Here is an 18,906-nt window from a genome sequence, read left to right as displayed (position 1 = left end):
TGTGGCTGTTTCAATTTTAATATACTGTTTTGAGTTTATTAATTCAGCTGCATCATTTTACTTGATTTGCCTTTTCAGCCATAGCAGTAAAAAATATAAGTAACTTTAAATTTAAACTTAAAGATATTAGAAGATCATAGTTCTTCCAAATGCAAGAGCTCCTGTCAATTCTTCATCAACTGCAAATTTCCAGATTAGAATCAGGATTAACTTTTATGTTTTAAGATAATTTTAAGAAATATTTGTAGTATCTCCTTATCTGATGATGATACTCTCATTCATTTTATATTCTTTTACTTAACCAAAAGATGTTGGGAGTTCAAGATCCTCAGAGGAGACAAAGACAAAAAGCAGGATCCTAACTTCAGGATTCTGGCAAACAGTCTTTGGCCTGTTCAGGATTCTTTAAAGAATCCCATGGGATCCGTGCAGTCTTGGAGAGAAGAGGCATCCAGGAGAGACACCTCATTGACTTTCAAGGATCACCTCCTCCAAGCTCAAGAATAGTCCATCCTGACAAGCAGAGGCTGCAGGAGACCTCCATAGATGAACAAGGAGCTTCTCACTGAACTCAGATACAAAAAAGGAAGAATACAAAAGGTGGAATCAGGGATAAATGACCTGGGAGGAATGTAAAAGCACTGTATGGTCATGTAGGGTTTGGGTTATCAAAACCAAAGCCCAGCTGGAGTTGAATCTGATGGGTGCATGAAGGGCAACAAGGCAGGATTCTACAGGTACATGGTACATCAGCAGCAAAAGGATACTGCTGAATGGTCCAAAGAATCTGATATAGGACGTGGAAAAGGCTGAGGTACTCAAAGCCTTCTTCACCTTTAATGCTTTTGCAATCCCAGGTGCCCAATACCGATGGGAAAATCTGGAGCAAGGAAGACTTTACCTTGGGAGGAGGACCAGGATACAGAACACTTAAACTGGACATACACAAGTGCATGGGACCTCATGGGACATACTCACAAGTTCTGAGGGAGCTGACTGATGTTATTGCAAGGCCTGTCTTTATAATTTTTGAAAGGTCATGGCAGTTGGGAGAGGCTCTTGCAGACTGGAGGAAAGCCTGTCTTAAACTTGGATTGTTGGCAAGATCTTTGGAAAGGGGATAGATCAAATCCACGTGGAATCCATTTACAAACATATGGTCGTCGAGAAGGTGATTGGGAGTATTCAGCATTGATTTATGAAGGGGAAATTTCTCCTGACCAACCTCATAGCCTTCCATAATGAGGTCACTGACTGGGTGGATGGGGATTTAGGAGTGAATGTTATTTATCTTGACTATAGCAAGGCTTTTTGACACCATCTTCCATCATATCATCATAGATAAATTGATGAAGTATGGACTAGCTTAATGGAGAGATGGATTGAAGACTGGCTGAACGGCCAGACTCAGAGCTGTGATCAGTGGCATGAAGTGGTATCATTAGTGGTGTACTGAGGGAATCAGTGATGAGTCCAGTACTGTTTACCATCTTCAATAATGACCTGGATGATTGGACAGAGAAAACCCCCAGCAAATTTGCAGATGATACAAAACTGGGAGGAGCAGCAGTAACACCAGATGGCTGTGCTGCCTTTCAGAGGTACCTAAGCTTGCTGGAGAAATGGGCTGACGTGAAGTTCAAGAAAAGGTGATATCTTGCACTGGGGATGAATAACTCCAGGCACCAATAGAGGCTTGAGGCTGGCTGGCTGGAAAGAAACTTTGCAAAAAAGGACCTGGGGGTCCTGGTGGACACCAAGTTGAACATGAGCCAGCAATGCAGCCTTGTGGCTAAGAAGGCCAAAGACCTTCTGAGCTGCATTATGCAGAGCATTGCCAGCAAGTCGAGGGAGGTGATCCTTCTCCTCCACTCCACACTGCACAGTGAGGCAGCGTCTGGACTGCTGTGTCCAGTTCTGGGCACCCCATTACAAGAGAGATACAAACATGATGGAGTAAGTCCAGAAAAGGGTCATAGAGATTGAGGAACTAAAGCATCTGACGTGATGAGAGACTGAGAGAGCTGTGGCTGTTCAACCTGAAGAAGAGAAGGATGAGGGCAGTCTTACCAATGTGGATAAATTCCCATCTGGCAGGGAGCAATGAAGACTATGTCAGACTGTTCTCAGTAGTGTCTACTGAATGAGGCAATGGGCACAAACTGGAATACAAGAAACTCTGTTGAAAGAGGATAATTTATTATTTTTTTTTTACCATAAGGGTGGTCAAACAGTGGAACAGGTCACAGATAGGTGGTGGAGTCTTCATCCTTAGAAATACTCAGTACATGACCACACGTGATCCTTAGGAGGGGGTAGGACTGGATGATCTCCAGAAGCCCCTTCCCACCTTAACCCTTCTGTGTTTCTGCCCTAGTATTCTCCTGTAAATTTTGTTGGGGTGTTTTTTGTTAAGTTTACAGTCTCAAACAACAAAAATCCCCACTTGTGAGAGCAGAAAAATGAATGTCATTAGCAGTTCCATGTTTATAATAATCAGATGTTAGGAAAAAAAAAAACAAAAACACATTGCATTTGTTTTTTTAATTTTGATCATTCTCAAAAAAGTATCACAATCAGGAAAACAAGGAATGAAGTGGGCTACTAACATAGATTTTCTGCATATATTAAAATAGATTACTCAGTATGCTTCATGGGGTTTTTTTTGTTTTTCCTTGTTTCTTTCATAACTTTGCTTGGAACATCTCAATAGAAATCTATCTCAGCTATAACTTTTTAAAAGATTCTTGTACTGTCTGGTCTAGTTTACAGTTTTATGTTCAATTTACATCTTTTTTTTTTTTGCACAATTACTAAAGCTTTTTTTTGTGTGATTGTTTCTTCATTTGTTTTTAGCAAATATTGTGATTGTTCCAAACTGAAATATTTAGTATTTAAATATTTAGTATTTAGCCCTTGGTTCCTCCCTATTCTGTCTTGAAAATAGTCAAATTTAAAATTATACCATTTACAGTTTTTTAATATCATTTTAATTGCTAAGTGATGAAGTTGCATGAGTTTATACATTTGAATGTATCCTTTACTTGTTCAGGAGTTATGAAAAGCAGCATAGTTTGTGGAGTTTTGGTGTCATTTCACAAAGTGGTCCAGATGGATTTAATTTAAAAAACTTTACAGAATCCTCAAAGATGTCCTTCTGCATGAATTTTTATAGGTATGGTTATAACTATGCTATGAATGTAACAACTTGAAAAGCTGTCAACATTTGTGACAAAATTTAAACTAATTTTTACAATTAAACCCTGACTTGGCTGAGAATTTTCAGTTGACTTCAACTTCATTGGAACTCAAATCTGTAGGATTTTTGAAGCATTTGTGCTAGAATGCTGTTTCTCTTTTGTAAGAGGAAAATAGTAGCTTAGTTTCAGGTACAAGAAAAGGAGAGACATTATTTAAGATTACTCTGAGGATTTTTAATGGCCCATTAACATTAGTGCAAATGATCTGAATACAGAAAATGTGTATCCCTGCACACAGAGATCAAAGGAGAGTAACAAAGGCTAAATTAAGCCTTTGACTTTCATGAAAGGAAGAAAACCTAAGCAGGAACAGGGGAGATGCCCTGTACTGCCCCTTCTAGTCAAAAAATCCTTATATGCAAACCAGAAAATCCTTCAATGCAATTCCTTATTGTGCAAGGGCATTGCAAGAAAGCCACTGTAAGTCATCAGGCAGTTTGTGTTTCATGGGCTTGTTATTTAGCTGTGTTTTCAGTTGTTTTGGATAGCACTTTTGCTAAGTACAGCTTTTGTAAATTCTGTTTCCATTTTTCACATGGATTTTTAATACTCTGAGCAGAGTTAGTATGCAAATTCTTTTATGCATTAGTAACCTATGGTGATTGTTCCTGCAAAAGATACATGTTTGTTGATGGACAGCTACTCTTAAGTATGCAATTTTTAAAAATTGCCTTCTTTTCACTTTTTCCTCAATATTTTTCTTTCATTTTTATCTTTTTGCCTGTTATTACTGTTAATTCCTACTTTTTTTTCTGTTCTTACTTTAAGACTTCTTTTACTCTTCTTTAACAGGACTGTGTTACACCAAGAACCATTCCCTCATCTTTCCACATCCATACCTCTCTTCTGCATTCCTTCGTGAAGTAAAACAATTTTGTCTCTTGCCCTGAAAATCTGACTTCATACTTGCATAAGAATATGTTTAAGATGATATATCCAACACAGGCCTGTCATAAATACGCTTCAAATATACACGACACAGGCTTTTGTATTCATGCTGTCCCATCACCAAAATACTTGTGAACTCATGGACGTTATATTCTTTGGTATTTCTGCTGTGAAATATCATTAGGATAATCTGGCAGTAGTTCCACTACAGTACTGGTATGACTTCATGATGCTGCTGGTGTTGTCAGGAAAGGAACAGTTAAAATATTTGCTTTTTTGCCATCTAACTGTAGTTCTTTGTCTGTTGCTGGCCCTATTTTAGTTCTTTGCTTACATGTTCTCAACTTAAAAGAAATCTTCTCAGTGCCTTCCTTTTCTCCCTGCCATTTCTCATTAATATGAGTTTGTTTCCCTGTCCTATTCATACTGTTCTGGTGAATGTCCTTCTCTGACAGCAAGGTTAAGTTAAGATTTCCTAAAAATCCCTGAGTTAAAAGTTCTGGTGCCACTTGGCAGGCTGACTTCTCTTTAATGCTCTTCCTTGTTAGCACTGATTCCTGCTTTACTTTGTGCAGGAGCTCTCTTTTCCTAACTTGCTGCTGTTTCAGGTAAAGGTAATATACCTCTCCCTCTGTTGCTTGCTTTCTTCATGGTATCTTCCTTGCAGGCCCAGCAGAGTGACTGATGAATTGGGTCAGAGCTAATTCAGTGATCTTTACATTGGTCTTCAGTAGATGCTATGAATCATCTTTACGCCCAGCCTGTGGGAGTGAGGGGTTTCCATGTGGTGTCAACCAAATATCGTGCCAGTCCAGTGTCTTGTGATTAACAGTAGCAAGGGAAAGATGACACTGGGGGGATGGTTATGGATAAAAAGCAAATTCTTCTGCAAGTTTATCACTCTGAAACATAGATGATTTTTTTTTTTTCCAAAATTTTGTCAAAACGCTTAAAATGTCCAACTGTTTTGTCAAGCAGCTTACCTTCAAATGCTTTTGTATTCAACAGTTCTTGTTTATTATTCGATTTTTTTCCTAACAGTTTTATATTTGTGCTTTAGTACATATGTCCTGATGTGTAAATGTACCTCCATAGGCATAAGCCACATGGTTATAGTGCCTGTGTATTAAGTCAGTTGCCTGCATTGGTTGTCAGTCAGCAAATTCTTGGAAATTAAGACACTGAGTAAGTTTTATATGCTAACTGCTGAAATCAGACAGCACCAGTTCCAGATTACTATTTTTAGCACTAATCTTTTTGCTTGTCTTGATGATAATGAAACTGTGTATGCTTGAAGAAGAGGAGTTTCTCTGAGTTCTGGAGAAACATTTATTCATCTTAGACCATTTATAGTTTTTAAAATTAGAGTAGAACATATATCTCCACTTGCCACTTCTGATTACATGTTTTTATGCCTTTGCAGAGTGGTTTAGAATAAATATTCTTCATCTTAAGAAAGCTTAATCTGAAGAATTCTAATTCTGAAAAATCACTTAATTTTCAGTACTTACATTACCTGCAATTCTTCCTCCACTACTGGGTATTCTAGAAAAGTTTTAGTTGTTCCCAGATTCCCTGTTTCTTTTCTGACATTTTTATAAGCTTCCAGTTTCTGAAGGATACCTGTTTAAGATCTTGAATCTGGTTATTTCTTCGTTTCTTTAGGTTTTGTCCACAGCGGTAAGCTTTAGTACTTTTTTTTTCTAGTTGGAGTTGAGTTTTATTTTCCATCTCTGATATTTGCAGGTATTTTTCCAGCTTCTGCATTTTGTGAACATCTGTCTATTTATAGTTGATTCTCAGCACTACTTTTTAGTTCGGGCTTGATTATAAAAGATTACGTAAGTGACTTACATTGAACAGTGGTTCAGTGTAATAGTTGCTTATTTGAAAGCTTTCTTGTTGCAGAAGGTTCAGTTGAGACTTGCCTGTCTTTGCATGCTTACCACTAACTGATACAATGATTATAGATTCAGGAAGTTCTGTTGAGAAGTCCCAGCAAGCCCGGAAACTGATTGGTTGAAATCTTATATATCCATTTGAAAAAATCCATTCTTTGTAAAGTTTACAACATGTTAATTAACTAGATACGAATTGTATATGCATGTATCACTTTTGGATTTTTTTTCTATCAACATTATGCCTAAGGAACTTCCTTTCAGAACAGTGTGTAACTGCAGGTGTTTGTCAGTAATGTATTCTTGTAACAGAACACTTTGGGTTTGGAATTTAGGTGTAAACAGACTCTTCCATCTTTTTTCATGGCATGATATGCAATTGTTTCATAAATTAGACTCTTCTCCACCTTTTAATAATGGCAGTCTAGCTCCTGCTCTGATTTTTATTTTTGAATACGAGATTGTCATCTAAAGCGTAACTTCTTAGAAACTTACCATCATTCTGCCTGGCTTCTTTCTTGGCCATTCTCTGCCATTTCCACTACTTTCTGTAGTGACTGATAAAGTTAATCCAGTGGTTTGGTGGTTTTTTTGTTTTTTTGGGGTTTTTTTGTTTGTTTGTTTGTTTGTTTGTTGGGGTTTTTTTGTGGTTTTTTGGGGTTTTTTTGGGTTTTTATCTTACACTTTTTTCCTCTATAATGCCTCTAAATTCTGTTTTTCTTTATTCAGTAATTAAAATGTTGTTTTTTTATCAAGAAGTTATCCCCCATACACAGAGTTTCAGGCCAGTTTAATGTACTTCAGGAATGTTTTGTTCACTAAATAAATAAAGTATTTAGAAGTTGCTGACCATCGCAATTAGATTTGAGAGTTGCGGCCAAGACTGGAAGAAGGCTTAACAGAGGTTAAACTTAAACAAGCCATTAAGTCTTTCGATAAAGCATGAAATTGGACTGTCTCATTCCATTCCAAGCTAGCAGCCAAATGCATGGCTAAAAGGATTTTCACTTTCAACCTCTGGGTTTATCTGAGCAACTGACCTGTAAAAACAATAACTACAGATGTAAGTAAAAGTCGCCAGGCTTTTTTTTTTTTTTTTTTTTTTTTTAATGCTTAGGAACTCTATTTTAAATCCTCTTGTGTTCCTGTGATTAATCTTTGCCTAAATCTTGCCATGTTTGGTAGCACTAGAAACCAATACAGTATGAGAAGTTCTTACTATAATGGTGGTATGGATTTCTTTGCCATTGCAGAATTTGCACCAGTGATAAAACCATAGAATTTAATTTTGCAACTTTAAATTTAGAAAGAAGCTATTTACACCCACCTTATTCAGATATTAAGCAGTTAGATATGGCTTTGCTTAAGTGGTTTTGGCAGAAAAACACAAAACCCAATTTTATGCAAAAGCTTAAAAAAGAATGAATGTGGTGGAGCTGTATCACTGTAAAGAGGAAGGATAGCAAGAGTGGGATTAATGAGAACCTACTGTTCCATGACAGAAGTCATGATGCCTTTATATTGCCCATACTTGGTTATTCTAGATTAAGAAAATGGGTGGATTTTTTAAATTATACTCCCAGTTCTTCATTTACATTTTGATATATCAACAGGAACATATATGAATCAGCTGAAGTCCTAGTAGGGTAAACTACATGGTACCAGTAATAGAAATGATCACATTAATTTTCTGAGAATGTCATAGTTTTTTCTTAAATAATCTCGAGAGAGAATGTTCTTCTGGTCTTTTTTGTCTATTGCTAAATGGTTTAGTTTGATGTGTGAAATTTATTCTTTATTTTTTTAACTGGCATGAACCTGCTGTAAGCACAGGAACATCTTTATGTTCTTAGGCTATTTAATTCTGTGCTACTGTCCAGTTGCCTGAAAAAATGAGATGTACTAATAAGCAAACAATTTACTTAAAGATATTATCTAAATCAAAATAAAACTAGGCAATTTTTCTAATAGTGCATTGACTGTTTTCTGGGATAGACTCTGTATTCTAACATATTCAACTATCTGGCACTATTATTTAGCACTGATTCGAATTTTTAAGCAGGCAATTTTTATTCAGTGTGACATTCTGAAAGTTCATTTTCCAAACATGCATTACAGAATTCAAATATTTGTGTCTGATGTTTTGAGAGGTGAATGAGGATGACAATAATCAATCATATCTAATTAGCCCATGACACACTGAGCTTGCAGTAATTAAACAAGACATTACTGTTTACTTTCTAATGATTAAGATCACATAGATTGAGAGCCAGCTGTTAATCACTTTTCTTGCAAGGCTAATGTCATTAACAGAAAATCCCAACAATCTACCCCTAAGGCTATTTTTAACAGAGCTTTTGGTGGACAGGTTATGATGTAAACAACAAAACAGACTTAAATTTTGTATTTTGAGAGCATCTTTTCACACTTTTTTTACCTTGAGTTAATATTTTTGCTTGTAGATTTCTATATGCTCCTTAAAAATTTAGGAAAAAATCTGTTCTGAATTGCTAGTAAGTGATATTGCTACACTGCAGTTAAAATCTTCTAAATATTTGTAATGCTAATATACCTTTTACAATCATATGTAGTGAAAGGTCTGTCCATAATACTGTAATTCATAAATGCAGATGTAAAAAAACCAAGAACAATCTTTATGAAAACAGTCATTTCAAAGGTGCGTATTTCAGATATAATCTGTGCTTTTGGGAAAAATGCACTCAAATATATCTTAAATATCTGTTCTCGACCATCTTTATTTCTGATGCTAATTCTTACCATATACTGAACTGAAAATTTACAGTATGTTATAATTCAGTATTTTTTGGTCTTAATTCAGCTACCCTGGAATATTCCACTGGCTCTGTTGTGAATGTGGATCACCTCTGTACAATGGGTATTTGGGAATTTGTGATCATCTTCACTAACTGAGAACAGTGATTGTGATCACTATGAAACGGGGTTACAGCTCTACTAAAAATGCACAGTCTAATGTCAATCTTGAAATGCTCAAGAATATATAAAAAATAGTAAACCAAAGATTAGTACTTCTTACTAGCTGCAAACTCATTGAGGCTACAAAGCAGTTAGGGATTTTTTTTCTTAATTTTTGCTGAGTTTGGCTTGAGTGTTTGCTTGTTTTAAGTAGGAGCTGAAAGAAGGTGCATATGATCCAAATCTTAAAAGTTAGGCAGCTATCAAGTTGTTTTGGTTGAATGTTATTCTAGATTAAAAGAGGGTTTTTTTGTTCATTTTGTGATACTGAAAATAATCCACTGTTAAAAATTAACATTGGCAGTTGCTTCCAGCTGAAATGAAATTCAGACTTAACTTTGGGTTTGCTTTAATTTGGAATATTTCCCTTCAAACTACTTTAAAATATTTCCCTTCAAACACAGATGAAAGCTGAAGGGCTGGTCCACTGAGACAGCCACAAGTTTCATCAGCTGCAACGGTGCACCAAGATGTTGGTGCTGCGGTCCCTGCTGCAGTGGTTCTCCTTGTTGAGAGGCAAGGTCGAAGCGGCTGGTGGTGGGCTGCATGTCTGCGTGCTTGTGGAAGGGGTGAAATGAGGGCTGTGGCCCCCGCCACAGCTGTAGATGTGTCCATCATAGTCCTGACCCTTGGGCTCTGAGATGGTGTAAGGATTGGTGGGCCTAATGGATGAAATGGCATTGCTGCATCCTTCTGTACATGGACATTGGATAGTCATGATACTGGTGATGGTGGGCAGTAGAGCCAGCAGTGAGCCCTGACAGCAGAGATATCATCAGCATCTTGGGCTATATTAGGAGGAGCACAGCCAGGGGATCAAGGGAAGGGATTATCCCTCTTTACTCAACACTTGCTAGACTGCATCTAGAATACTGCATGTAGCGTTGGTTCCCCCAGTACAAAAAAGACATTGATAACCTGGAACAAGTTCAGCTGTCAAGCTGTTTGGGTCTGGAAGCACTTACTCTGTGAGGGAGCTGGGCCTGTTCAGCCTAGAAGAGGCTTCTGTAGGACCTAAAGGCAGCCTTTCCACACCCACAAGGAGGATATCAAGAAGGTGGAACCAGTTTCTTCACAATGGTTGGTGCATGGGTGGGCGGTTCCATATAACTAATTTCAGAAGGTTATAATCATTTGTCTTTTATCTGCTTTTAGTTTTACTGAATAGTTCTTTGTGTGCTATGGTGCTAATGGAATCAATTTTCTGTGTTTTACATCTGCGTTACAGCTCTCAATATGTATCTGCTGTCTTTATCCATTTGTCCCGTATTAGTCCACTGAAAAGCCTGTATTTCTTTTCTCACTCAAGGCCCCTTAAACCTAGAATTATGTTCTGGTCATGAAAGACAAAGGTGCAGTTCTTCTTAGGGTACAGTCTTCCTTCAAATAAAGTGTTATAAAAATTATGATTATTAGCAAATGTTACTGTAAATATCACTCATCCATTGTTAAGGCCCCTGGGTTGATAAACTTCTTCGGGTCTTTAATAGTTATTTTTTATCTCTTCTGTGTCAGTTGCAAGTTGTTCAGTGCAAATGTCCTTCTAAAGCCACTCAGGATTTCTCCTGGATGCAGAGGTTCAGTCATATGCAAAAAGTCACATAATTCTGAATATTAGTGTCAGAGACATACATCTGAAATAAATTCTCTTGTCTGGAATTTTGCCCTATGAGAGGATCAGTACCTGTACCATTTGGGCAGATGTTTGTTCAGTTTTCTCTCAGAATCCCTTAGCGATGGATGTCCGTGACCTGACCCAGAAATGTGTTCAAGGACTTCAGATTCCTTGTAGCTGGAATATGTTAGAGGAGAAGATTTATGAATTATTTTCTTACCTGATTTTTCCATTTGTCTTTGCAATACATTTTGAAATACTTAAAACTGTCATTATGTCCTCCTTTATCCTGAATTTCTTGAGAATTACTTACAGGTCCTATTTTCCAGATCACTTTTAATTATTTTTTTTTTTTGTTTCTTATGACCCTTTTCAGTTCATTACCTCTTCTATGTAGTGTAGCTGTGAATCAGTGCTGACATAATAGTGTATAAAAGGAAAGTATACTGAGATGTACTAAATGCAATGTGGTGATAGATTGCTTCATGGGCATGAAATTATTCCTCCTTCACATTTAGGAGTGTTAAGGAACCTTCTGTACTACCCATCTGAAGAACTGTGTTTACTTTTGAGCACTGTCTTGCGAGAGTGAGAAAAAGCAAATCGGTACGAAAAAACCCAAAGGAGAGCAGCCAAAATATCTGTTTGCCTTTATTGCAACAGCAAGATATTGAAGCCAATATTTTGCTGCCAATCCTCACTGCTTACCTACCTGTTTCCTTTCCTGAAGAAATTGTGAAGAAAAGCATTTCTTCTTCCATGCAAGTGACTGTTCTTCCTAGAGTGTAGCACCTTGCATTTTTTCTTCTGTTACACTTCATCTAATTTTTAAAATCTTTATTTGTCAAGGCTATTTTAAATTTGAACTCTGTTCTGCTCTGAAAAAATGTCTTTGACTTTTGATCATGATAGTATATGTGGTGTAGAAAACATGTCAAACCAGTTACGAGACAGAGAGTAAATTTGAGCCTACTGTAACTTAGTCGTCAGAGCACAGGATATGTGGGACCACCTGAAGTTCTCTTTCTGCCTAATCTGAAGAGATGTAGGATAAAAATGAGTGACTCCAATTCTCATATGTCTTCAGGAAATGTTCCAACCATCAGTATACCATGGATGCATAATTTCAACAGAGTTATTTCCATGAAAAAAATAATTGAAATTCCACTGGAGAATTTGATCACTAGAACTCAGGTGTAAATATTGCTGATAAAATATTTTTGTGGAAATACAATGTGGTGTATCAGTTGGAAAAAAAATATTCAAATATGGTGCTTAAAGAATTTTATTTACAAATGTAGAAGGTAATTTATAAAAAGGTTTAAAAATTCAATTGCATGCCATTGAAACTATGGATATATTAAGGCTGAAGATCAGTAAATGGTGATTTCTGCTGGAGGACCAATGTAACTCAATGAAGAGGATTTTTTAGATAAAGTAGGGGGAACTCCAGATGATCCTTTTTTTTAAGGGTCTATGACACTAATGCTCCATTTAATTGATCACAGTTGCTAAAATGCACTTAGGCAGAGGGAATAAGAGAGAGGTTTGGAATTACTGAGAACTTCACAGTTCAAATCAAAATAGTAAATTGCACTGCATGTACACTATCTACTCTGAATGCATACCAATATATTATGATTTTATTATGAATCTCACCTGATTTTTATGATCATCTATGTAAGAGGTTTTAATGTTTTCTGCCTCTCTTCAAACAATTACTAGCATGAAAAGCCTGACAAGTGTTACTCTAATGCATTTGAGAAACAAATGGACATAGAAAAGTAAATAGTTTCTATAGGAAACCTAGTACACCTCAACACCACTTTTAAACTCTGCCTCATTTTTTTTGCAAGCTTTTACAAAATAAAATTTACAGCTGTGAAGACAAGTATTTTATGCCAGTAAGAGCAAATTTTGGCTTCGAAATGCCTGCTTTGAAACAGCATTTGCAGCTGTGAGCTTTAGGTTGTAGATATAGTGCATTGAAAGAGTTATGGTATTTTGAGTAGGGCCCCAAAACATTATGCTGAATTGGGGAGTGCTTTAAATCAAGTACACTGGCTGGGGACCTGCCAGTAGTGAACCATAAAACTGATAAAAGGATTTCATCTACAATTCTAGCTCCTTCTAGACAATGATGTTTTCTTCTCTGTAATACTGATATTTTTTTGAGCTTGCCTGAGAAAGTGTAGGGTTCAGGGTTTTTTTTCTTTCAAAAACAGAGCAATGACTAGAATTATAGCATGGCTTGGATTGGAAGGCACCTTAAAGATCGTTTAGTTCCAACCCCCTGCCATGGGCAGGGACACCTTCCACTAGACCAGGTTGCTCAAAGCCCCGTCCAACCTGGCCTTGAACACTGCCAGGGAGGGGGCAGCCACAGCTTCTCTGGGAAACCTGTGCCAGTGCCTCATCACCCTCACAGTAAAGAATTTCTTCCTTATAGCTAATCTAAATCTACCCTCTTCCTTTAAAGCCATCATCCCTTGTCCTATCACTACCCTCCCTAATAAAGAGTCCCTCCCCATCTTTTCTGTAGACCCTTTAAGTACTGGAAGGCCACTATAAGGTCTCCCAGAGCCTTCTCTTCTCCAGGCTGAACAACCCCAGCTCTCTCAGCCTGTCTTCAGAGGGGAGGTGCTCCAGCCCCCTGATAATCTTTATGGCCTCCTCTGGACTCACTTCAGCAGGTCCATGTCTTTCTGAAACCCCAGAGCTGGACACAGGACTGCAGGTGAGGTCATACATGAGCAGAGTAGAGGGGGAGAATCCCCTCCCTCAACCTGCTGGCCACACTTCTCTTGATGCAGCCCAGGATATGGTTGGCTTTCTGGGCTGCAAGCACACATTGCCGGATCATGCTGAACATCTCATCAGCCAACACCCTGAAGTCCTTCTTTTCAGGGCTGCTCTCAATCCACTCGTTGCCCAGCCTGTATCAGTGTGTGGGATTTCCTTGACCCATGTGCAGGACCTTGCACTTGGCCTTGTTCAATTTCATGAGGTTTGCACAGCCCCACCTCTCAAGGCTGTCCAGGTCCCTCTGGATGGCACATCCCTTCCCTCCAGCATATCAACCGCACCACACAGCTTGGTGTTGTTGGCAAAGTTGCTGAGGGTGCACTCCATCCCACTCTTCATGTCACCAACAAAGATGTTAAACAGCGCCAGTCTCAGTACTGACCCGTGAGGAATGCTGCTCGTCACTGCTCTCCACCTGGACATCGAGGCATCTGTTACAACTCTTCGAGTGTGACCATGCAGCCCATTCCTTATCCACTGAGTGTCCCATCTGTGAAATGCCACTCTCCAATTTAGAGACAAGGATGTTGTGTGGGACAGTGTCCAATTCTTTGACTAAGCTACTGCTTGTGCTACTGATCTCCCACCACACACGAGGACATTCACACTACATAACCCTCTTCCTGAGTCTGGTGTCTAGAAAACTGTCAGAGATATAAAAATCAACATTTAATTTCCTCATCTGCCAAAGTAATTTTAAATTTATAATTCCCTAGCTTTCACTATAAGCACTTAAATCCTATTGAGATTTCAACTCCCCATGCACTTGCCACATTTTTTTTATTACAGAATATATGTGAATTTGGTATATAATCTGTAACAATGCCACATTGTTCTGGGAAGTTATTTCCTCTTTTCAGTCCTTACTTTCTGATACCAGTTATTAGAATGGCTACTGTAGAGGCAAGTTTAAAATGAGTAATCAAGACAAACATAGCATAGTTAAAATGCTGGATATACATGTCCGTGCAAAGACTAAGTTCTCATTAAAAGATCCTTGTTTGAAGTAGCACTTTGTCTTGACTGGGATTTGCCCACTAGAGTTACGTTTGCCATCTCTTTAACGCAAAGAGAGAACAAGGGACTGTGCTGAACTCTGATTCAGAGCCATTTATAACGGTCGAATAAAAGCCAACTTGAAAGACTGAGAGAAATCTAGATTAATCTTATTGATTCTGAAAGCAAATAAGGTATTGCTGCATGTCATCTTGGATCACATCAGGAGTTAGATGGAGTGTGAGGTAAGTATTGGATTTTAATAGGAATATATGAGCTTCAGTGAGGGTTTCAATTTAAGTAGTGAGATGGAAAATGCTAAGCTATTTAATCAGTTGCTCTACATATTTCATTTGTTACTTGATCATCTGTTACAAATGAAAGTTCAGGGTTTTTTTCATTGTGTTAGCTCTAAACATATGTAACAATTACTAGCCAGAGAAATGTTCTGCGTTTAGGCTGTATAAAGAGCACTCTAGAGCTCTGTTCTCTCAGTGTTTCTGTAAAGCATGCTCTCGTACGTCAGCAATAGCAACAGCGGTTGATAGTCCAAGTGGGATAGCGATGCACAACCTCTGAACTGCAGCAAAATGCAGGGAGAGAGGTTTTTCAACGCAGTTCTTCCATTGTTTGAAAATACCTACTGTTATGCAGCATGGCTTTTAAGTGGATTATGTTGGCACATTTTTCATATGTTTTCATTCACAAAATTGTGTTGATAAAACTTCCACACACGCTTGAAATTTAAAAAATATTCAAAACATCAGGAAAATGAAGAAATTTGGGTTCCAAATAAGTGAGAATGATTACGACTTCACACCCTCACTGAACTTTATTTTCTTTTGGCATTCCCAGCAAACACTAAACACAAGATTTTATCTGCCCAGAATTAGACACTTGTGTCTGAGTTGTTATTTTATTTTTTAAGTCAAAGTAGAGAAATATGATGCACTTTGTTCCCTTCTAGATGGGTGTGTAAAAGAGATCAGGTAAATCATGCTTCAGAGGTGTCTGTTGCTCACTGCTGTCTTGACAGAATCTAAATGGTTGTCCTAGATGTGTATTTCTCCACTGTAAACCTTTGGCAAGATCCATTTCAAGCTGGAGATACCTACGAGTGGATGTCTGCTGGCATGGCTGATGTTTGTATCCCATTACAATTATGGAAATATGGTCTCACCTTCAGCTAGAGGAGGATCTGGATGTCCTGAAAGGCCTGTCAGCCTTACATATGTGGAGGTCTTTGATATCCGAAAGTGTCTTAGGTGGCAGCAGTGGCCTACATGGGGACAACTGCTTTGAGCCCAGGGACAGCAGAAGCACATGAGCAATTCGGCTGAGAAACTGCTGTGTGTATACTTCAGGATAAAGTGAATGCTCTCTAGGCTTCATTTTCCATTTCTGTTCTAAGGGAGGCTTTGACACTCGCTTGCTGCATAGAGCTACACCACATCTAAATTTAAGTGCCTTAAACTTAAACTCATCCTGCCTTTAAAGACCAAATGATTTTATTGACAATCACCACAGACCTTTCTCCCTAATCTTATAGAAATGAAAATATTATGAAGATAGTGTTCCATGTTTAATTTTATTTTAAATATCCCTTAAACATTCATTCAGTGCACAGGACGTGTTTCTTCTTTAATTCCATTACTTTGTTCTTTACACAGTCAACTATTTAACAAAACATAGATGAACAACTTGATTTTAAATCGTCTTTTAAAAACAAATGCTGCAGCTAAACCTTAAATTATGCTTGATTATTCTTCACTTATATAAAGGAAAGTGCAGCGTTGTGATGATGCTGTTATATGCATTATAAATTAATAAATAAATATTACTTTTAAATATGATCATCCATTTCAGAACAGGTGTTTTACTTTTTCTCTTCTGTGCAATGACTGTAAAGCTCCGAAATTGCAGTAGTCTGCTTATTTTAACAAATAGTTATAAGCAGTCCTAATTCCACAATTTTTTGCCTAAGGAAATATCTGACTGAATATTAATGGAAAATTTGCACGTAAGTAAATAAACCAAAATTAAAATAGAATTTATTTTCTCTACTGACAGAGAAAACATTGTTTATGACAAATACTTGACTATCCTGTCAAGTTTTCTAGTTACTAATCCAGTGATGATGTAACTTCAGCAATATATGCCCATCTTGACCTAAACAAATAGAAATTGTGTAACACCTGTATTTATATGTGTGGTTTACGATGTGAAAACATAATTTTCTACTGTAATAGAACTCTGTATCTTAAAGGCAGTGTCTATGAAAGGTACAGGTCTTTTTCTGGCACTGTGGAAGGAATGTCCCCAAGTTAGGAACAACGCTGCACTTCCTCACTTCTTGCTGAAACTGGAAAATGTGTTCACATACATTTATACATACCTATCTGCTTCTGACACAGCATCATAAGTTGTACAATTAAAAACAAATAGGACATAATTCAGTGGCAATATTCCTCTGTGGAACAGTACATTGAGAATATTATTTTATTTTTTCTTTACATATTAATGTCTACTTCAAAGACCATTTAGACTGTATTTTACAGTTCAGAAGAGGCTTTTTATGTCTAATCCATTTGAAAACTGAAAAGCAGACCAGTTTTCTACTTTCTGTAAACTGCTTATTTATATGCATTTTATGTATTGAATGGGGTAGAGGTTGTTAAGTATCATTGTGAAATGTTTGTATTCTTAAATTTTTGTTTCTGTGCATTGCTTTTGCAGACTAAAACTGGTATTGCATTGTTGTATGATGAAGTATCCGAAAATGCTTATGACATCCGAGTGAAGCTTACAAAAGAGGTATTGACAATTCAAAAACAAGATGTCATCTGTGTTAGTGGAAGTGATCACAGTGCAAATGTAAGTGCTTCTATATCTGTGCTTTTGACTGTGCACTTTATTGTCTTCTGCAGAGATCAGTTTATGGTACTGGAGTGCAGGAGATTTTCTTAGGTAATAGAAATATGTATAATGATTAGTTGGGGGTTTTGTGCATTTTTACATACTTGTGTATAAAAATGGGATTTTTTTGGTCAGTGCTGTATGTCCTTTACTCTGACGTGTGTAACCTTAACAGGAGAGAAAATGCCCATAAATGCCGATGTTACAGCATTCTTCCAACAAATATTGTGAGGCCATTAAATGAAAAAGAAAAAAGTATTCCCAATGAAAGCTTTTTAAGAGTGAACTGATAAATCAGAGTTTTCTTCATTTGTGTGTCAAGTATTGATAGGAGGCCTGTTCAAGGGCATAGAGCTGACTGAGAGAACACTTGACAAACACTTATTTCGCTTTAATTCTCACTGAGGCACAGATAGGGCTTAATCAGTGCCAGCATGTATGTGGTGCTTTTTTTCCCCAAAATTCAGTTATGCTACTTTTTCAAAACATGTGGTGCCCCTAAGCGATGGAGGAATCTTCTGTATCGCCATTTAATAACGTCACTGGAAAAACTGGTGGTATTTTGCATAAGCAGTACAGCAGTGATGTCTACATTATGGACATCCCCAAATAGTGTATTTTATTTTCTCCTATAAACAGTGTTCCTCTTAAAACTAAGTGTAGGTATCCCAAATTTTACTGAATAAAATAAATTTCATGAACTGTGCTGGTATTTGCTAGAGTGAACAGTTCATGGCAGCCTCCTCAGAGAGGGCCAAGGGGGAGCCTTTCTGTCTGCTTGCTGTATTGCACATGTCATGTAAACATAAAATCTGGCACTAGGGGACATCAAATGAGTTTGTGATACTCTTCAAAGAATGAGGAGCCAAAAAAAGTATGTAGTGTGTATCTGTATATACACATATGTATGTCAGAGAGAGTCTGCCTATATAACACAAAATCATGTTTCATTCCTCCCACAGTAAATATTAATATAATTTTTTTAATAGCATACACAAAATAGTTTGAAATAACTTTTAGTAGTTAGAAATGTTATGTACTAGTTTCAAAACTTGTCCATGGAACTCTGTGGAACAAGACGTGCTCTTAAAGATGTTCATAAAGGTTGTACCACTTGGCAACTAGTGGGAGGCCACTCAGTGAAGTGAAAGGCATTTCTATCTATGGTTGGTTTGCTGAAATAAATAGAAGCCTCAGTCACAAATCATCAGTTGCATATACTTTCCACTTCACTGAGAAGCATGAAAAACTGCAGCTTTTAACTACAGACATTTCTCGTAGTGCTGATAAGTTCTATGCACATTGTGATTACAACAGTCAGTAAAATATTATGTGACTGAAATATATGGTGTCTGTGCATGCAAGTATACATGACTGCTCTGGACTCAATGATATCTAAACGCCTTGTGTATAAACTTTGATAGAAAAAGAATTTAAATTCTATCCTGTAGTCCCAGATTACTTCTTGACTAAATCAGCACAAGCTGGCTGCATCTGAGAAAATATTGTGTTAAATCTATATATTGACCATCAC

General features: G+C 37.3%; 1 protein-coding gene across 1 annotated transcript in view; it reads left to right on the top strand.

Annotated features, from left to right (window-relative positions):
* The window catches only part of SNTG2 (syntrophin gamma 2), a 306,792-nt gene that overhangs the window by 108,077 nt on the left and 179,809 nt on the right, over positions 1-18,906 (top strand). The window contains exon 2 of the mRNA XM_074922311.1: positions 17,193-17,330. Within this exon, the coding sequence (XP_074778412.1) occupies positions 17,193-17,330 (138 nt within the window). The remainder of the gene's footprint in view (positions 1-17,192; positions 17,331-18,906) is intronic.

This window comes from Athene noctua, chromosome 1, assembly GCF_965140245.1.
Source record: "Athene noctua chromosome 1, bAthNoc1.hap1.1, whole genome shotgun sequence".
NCBI classification, from domain to species: Eukaryota; Metazoa; Chordata; class Aves; order Strigiformes; family Strigidae; genus Athene; species Athene noctua.
Note: the sequence above shows the minus strand (reverse complement) of the source record. Positions and strands in the feature narration are given on the sequence as shown.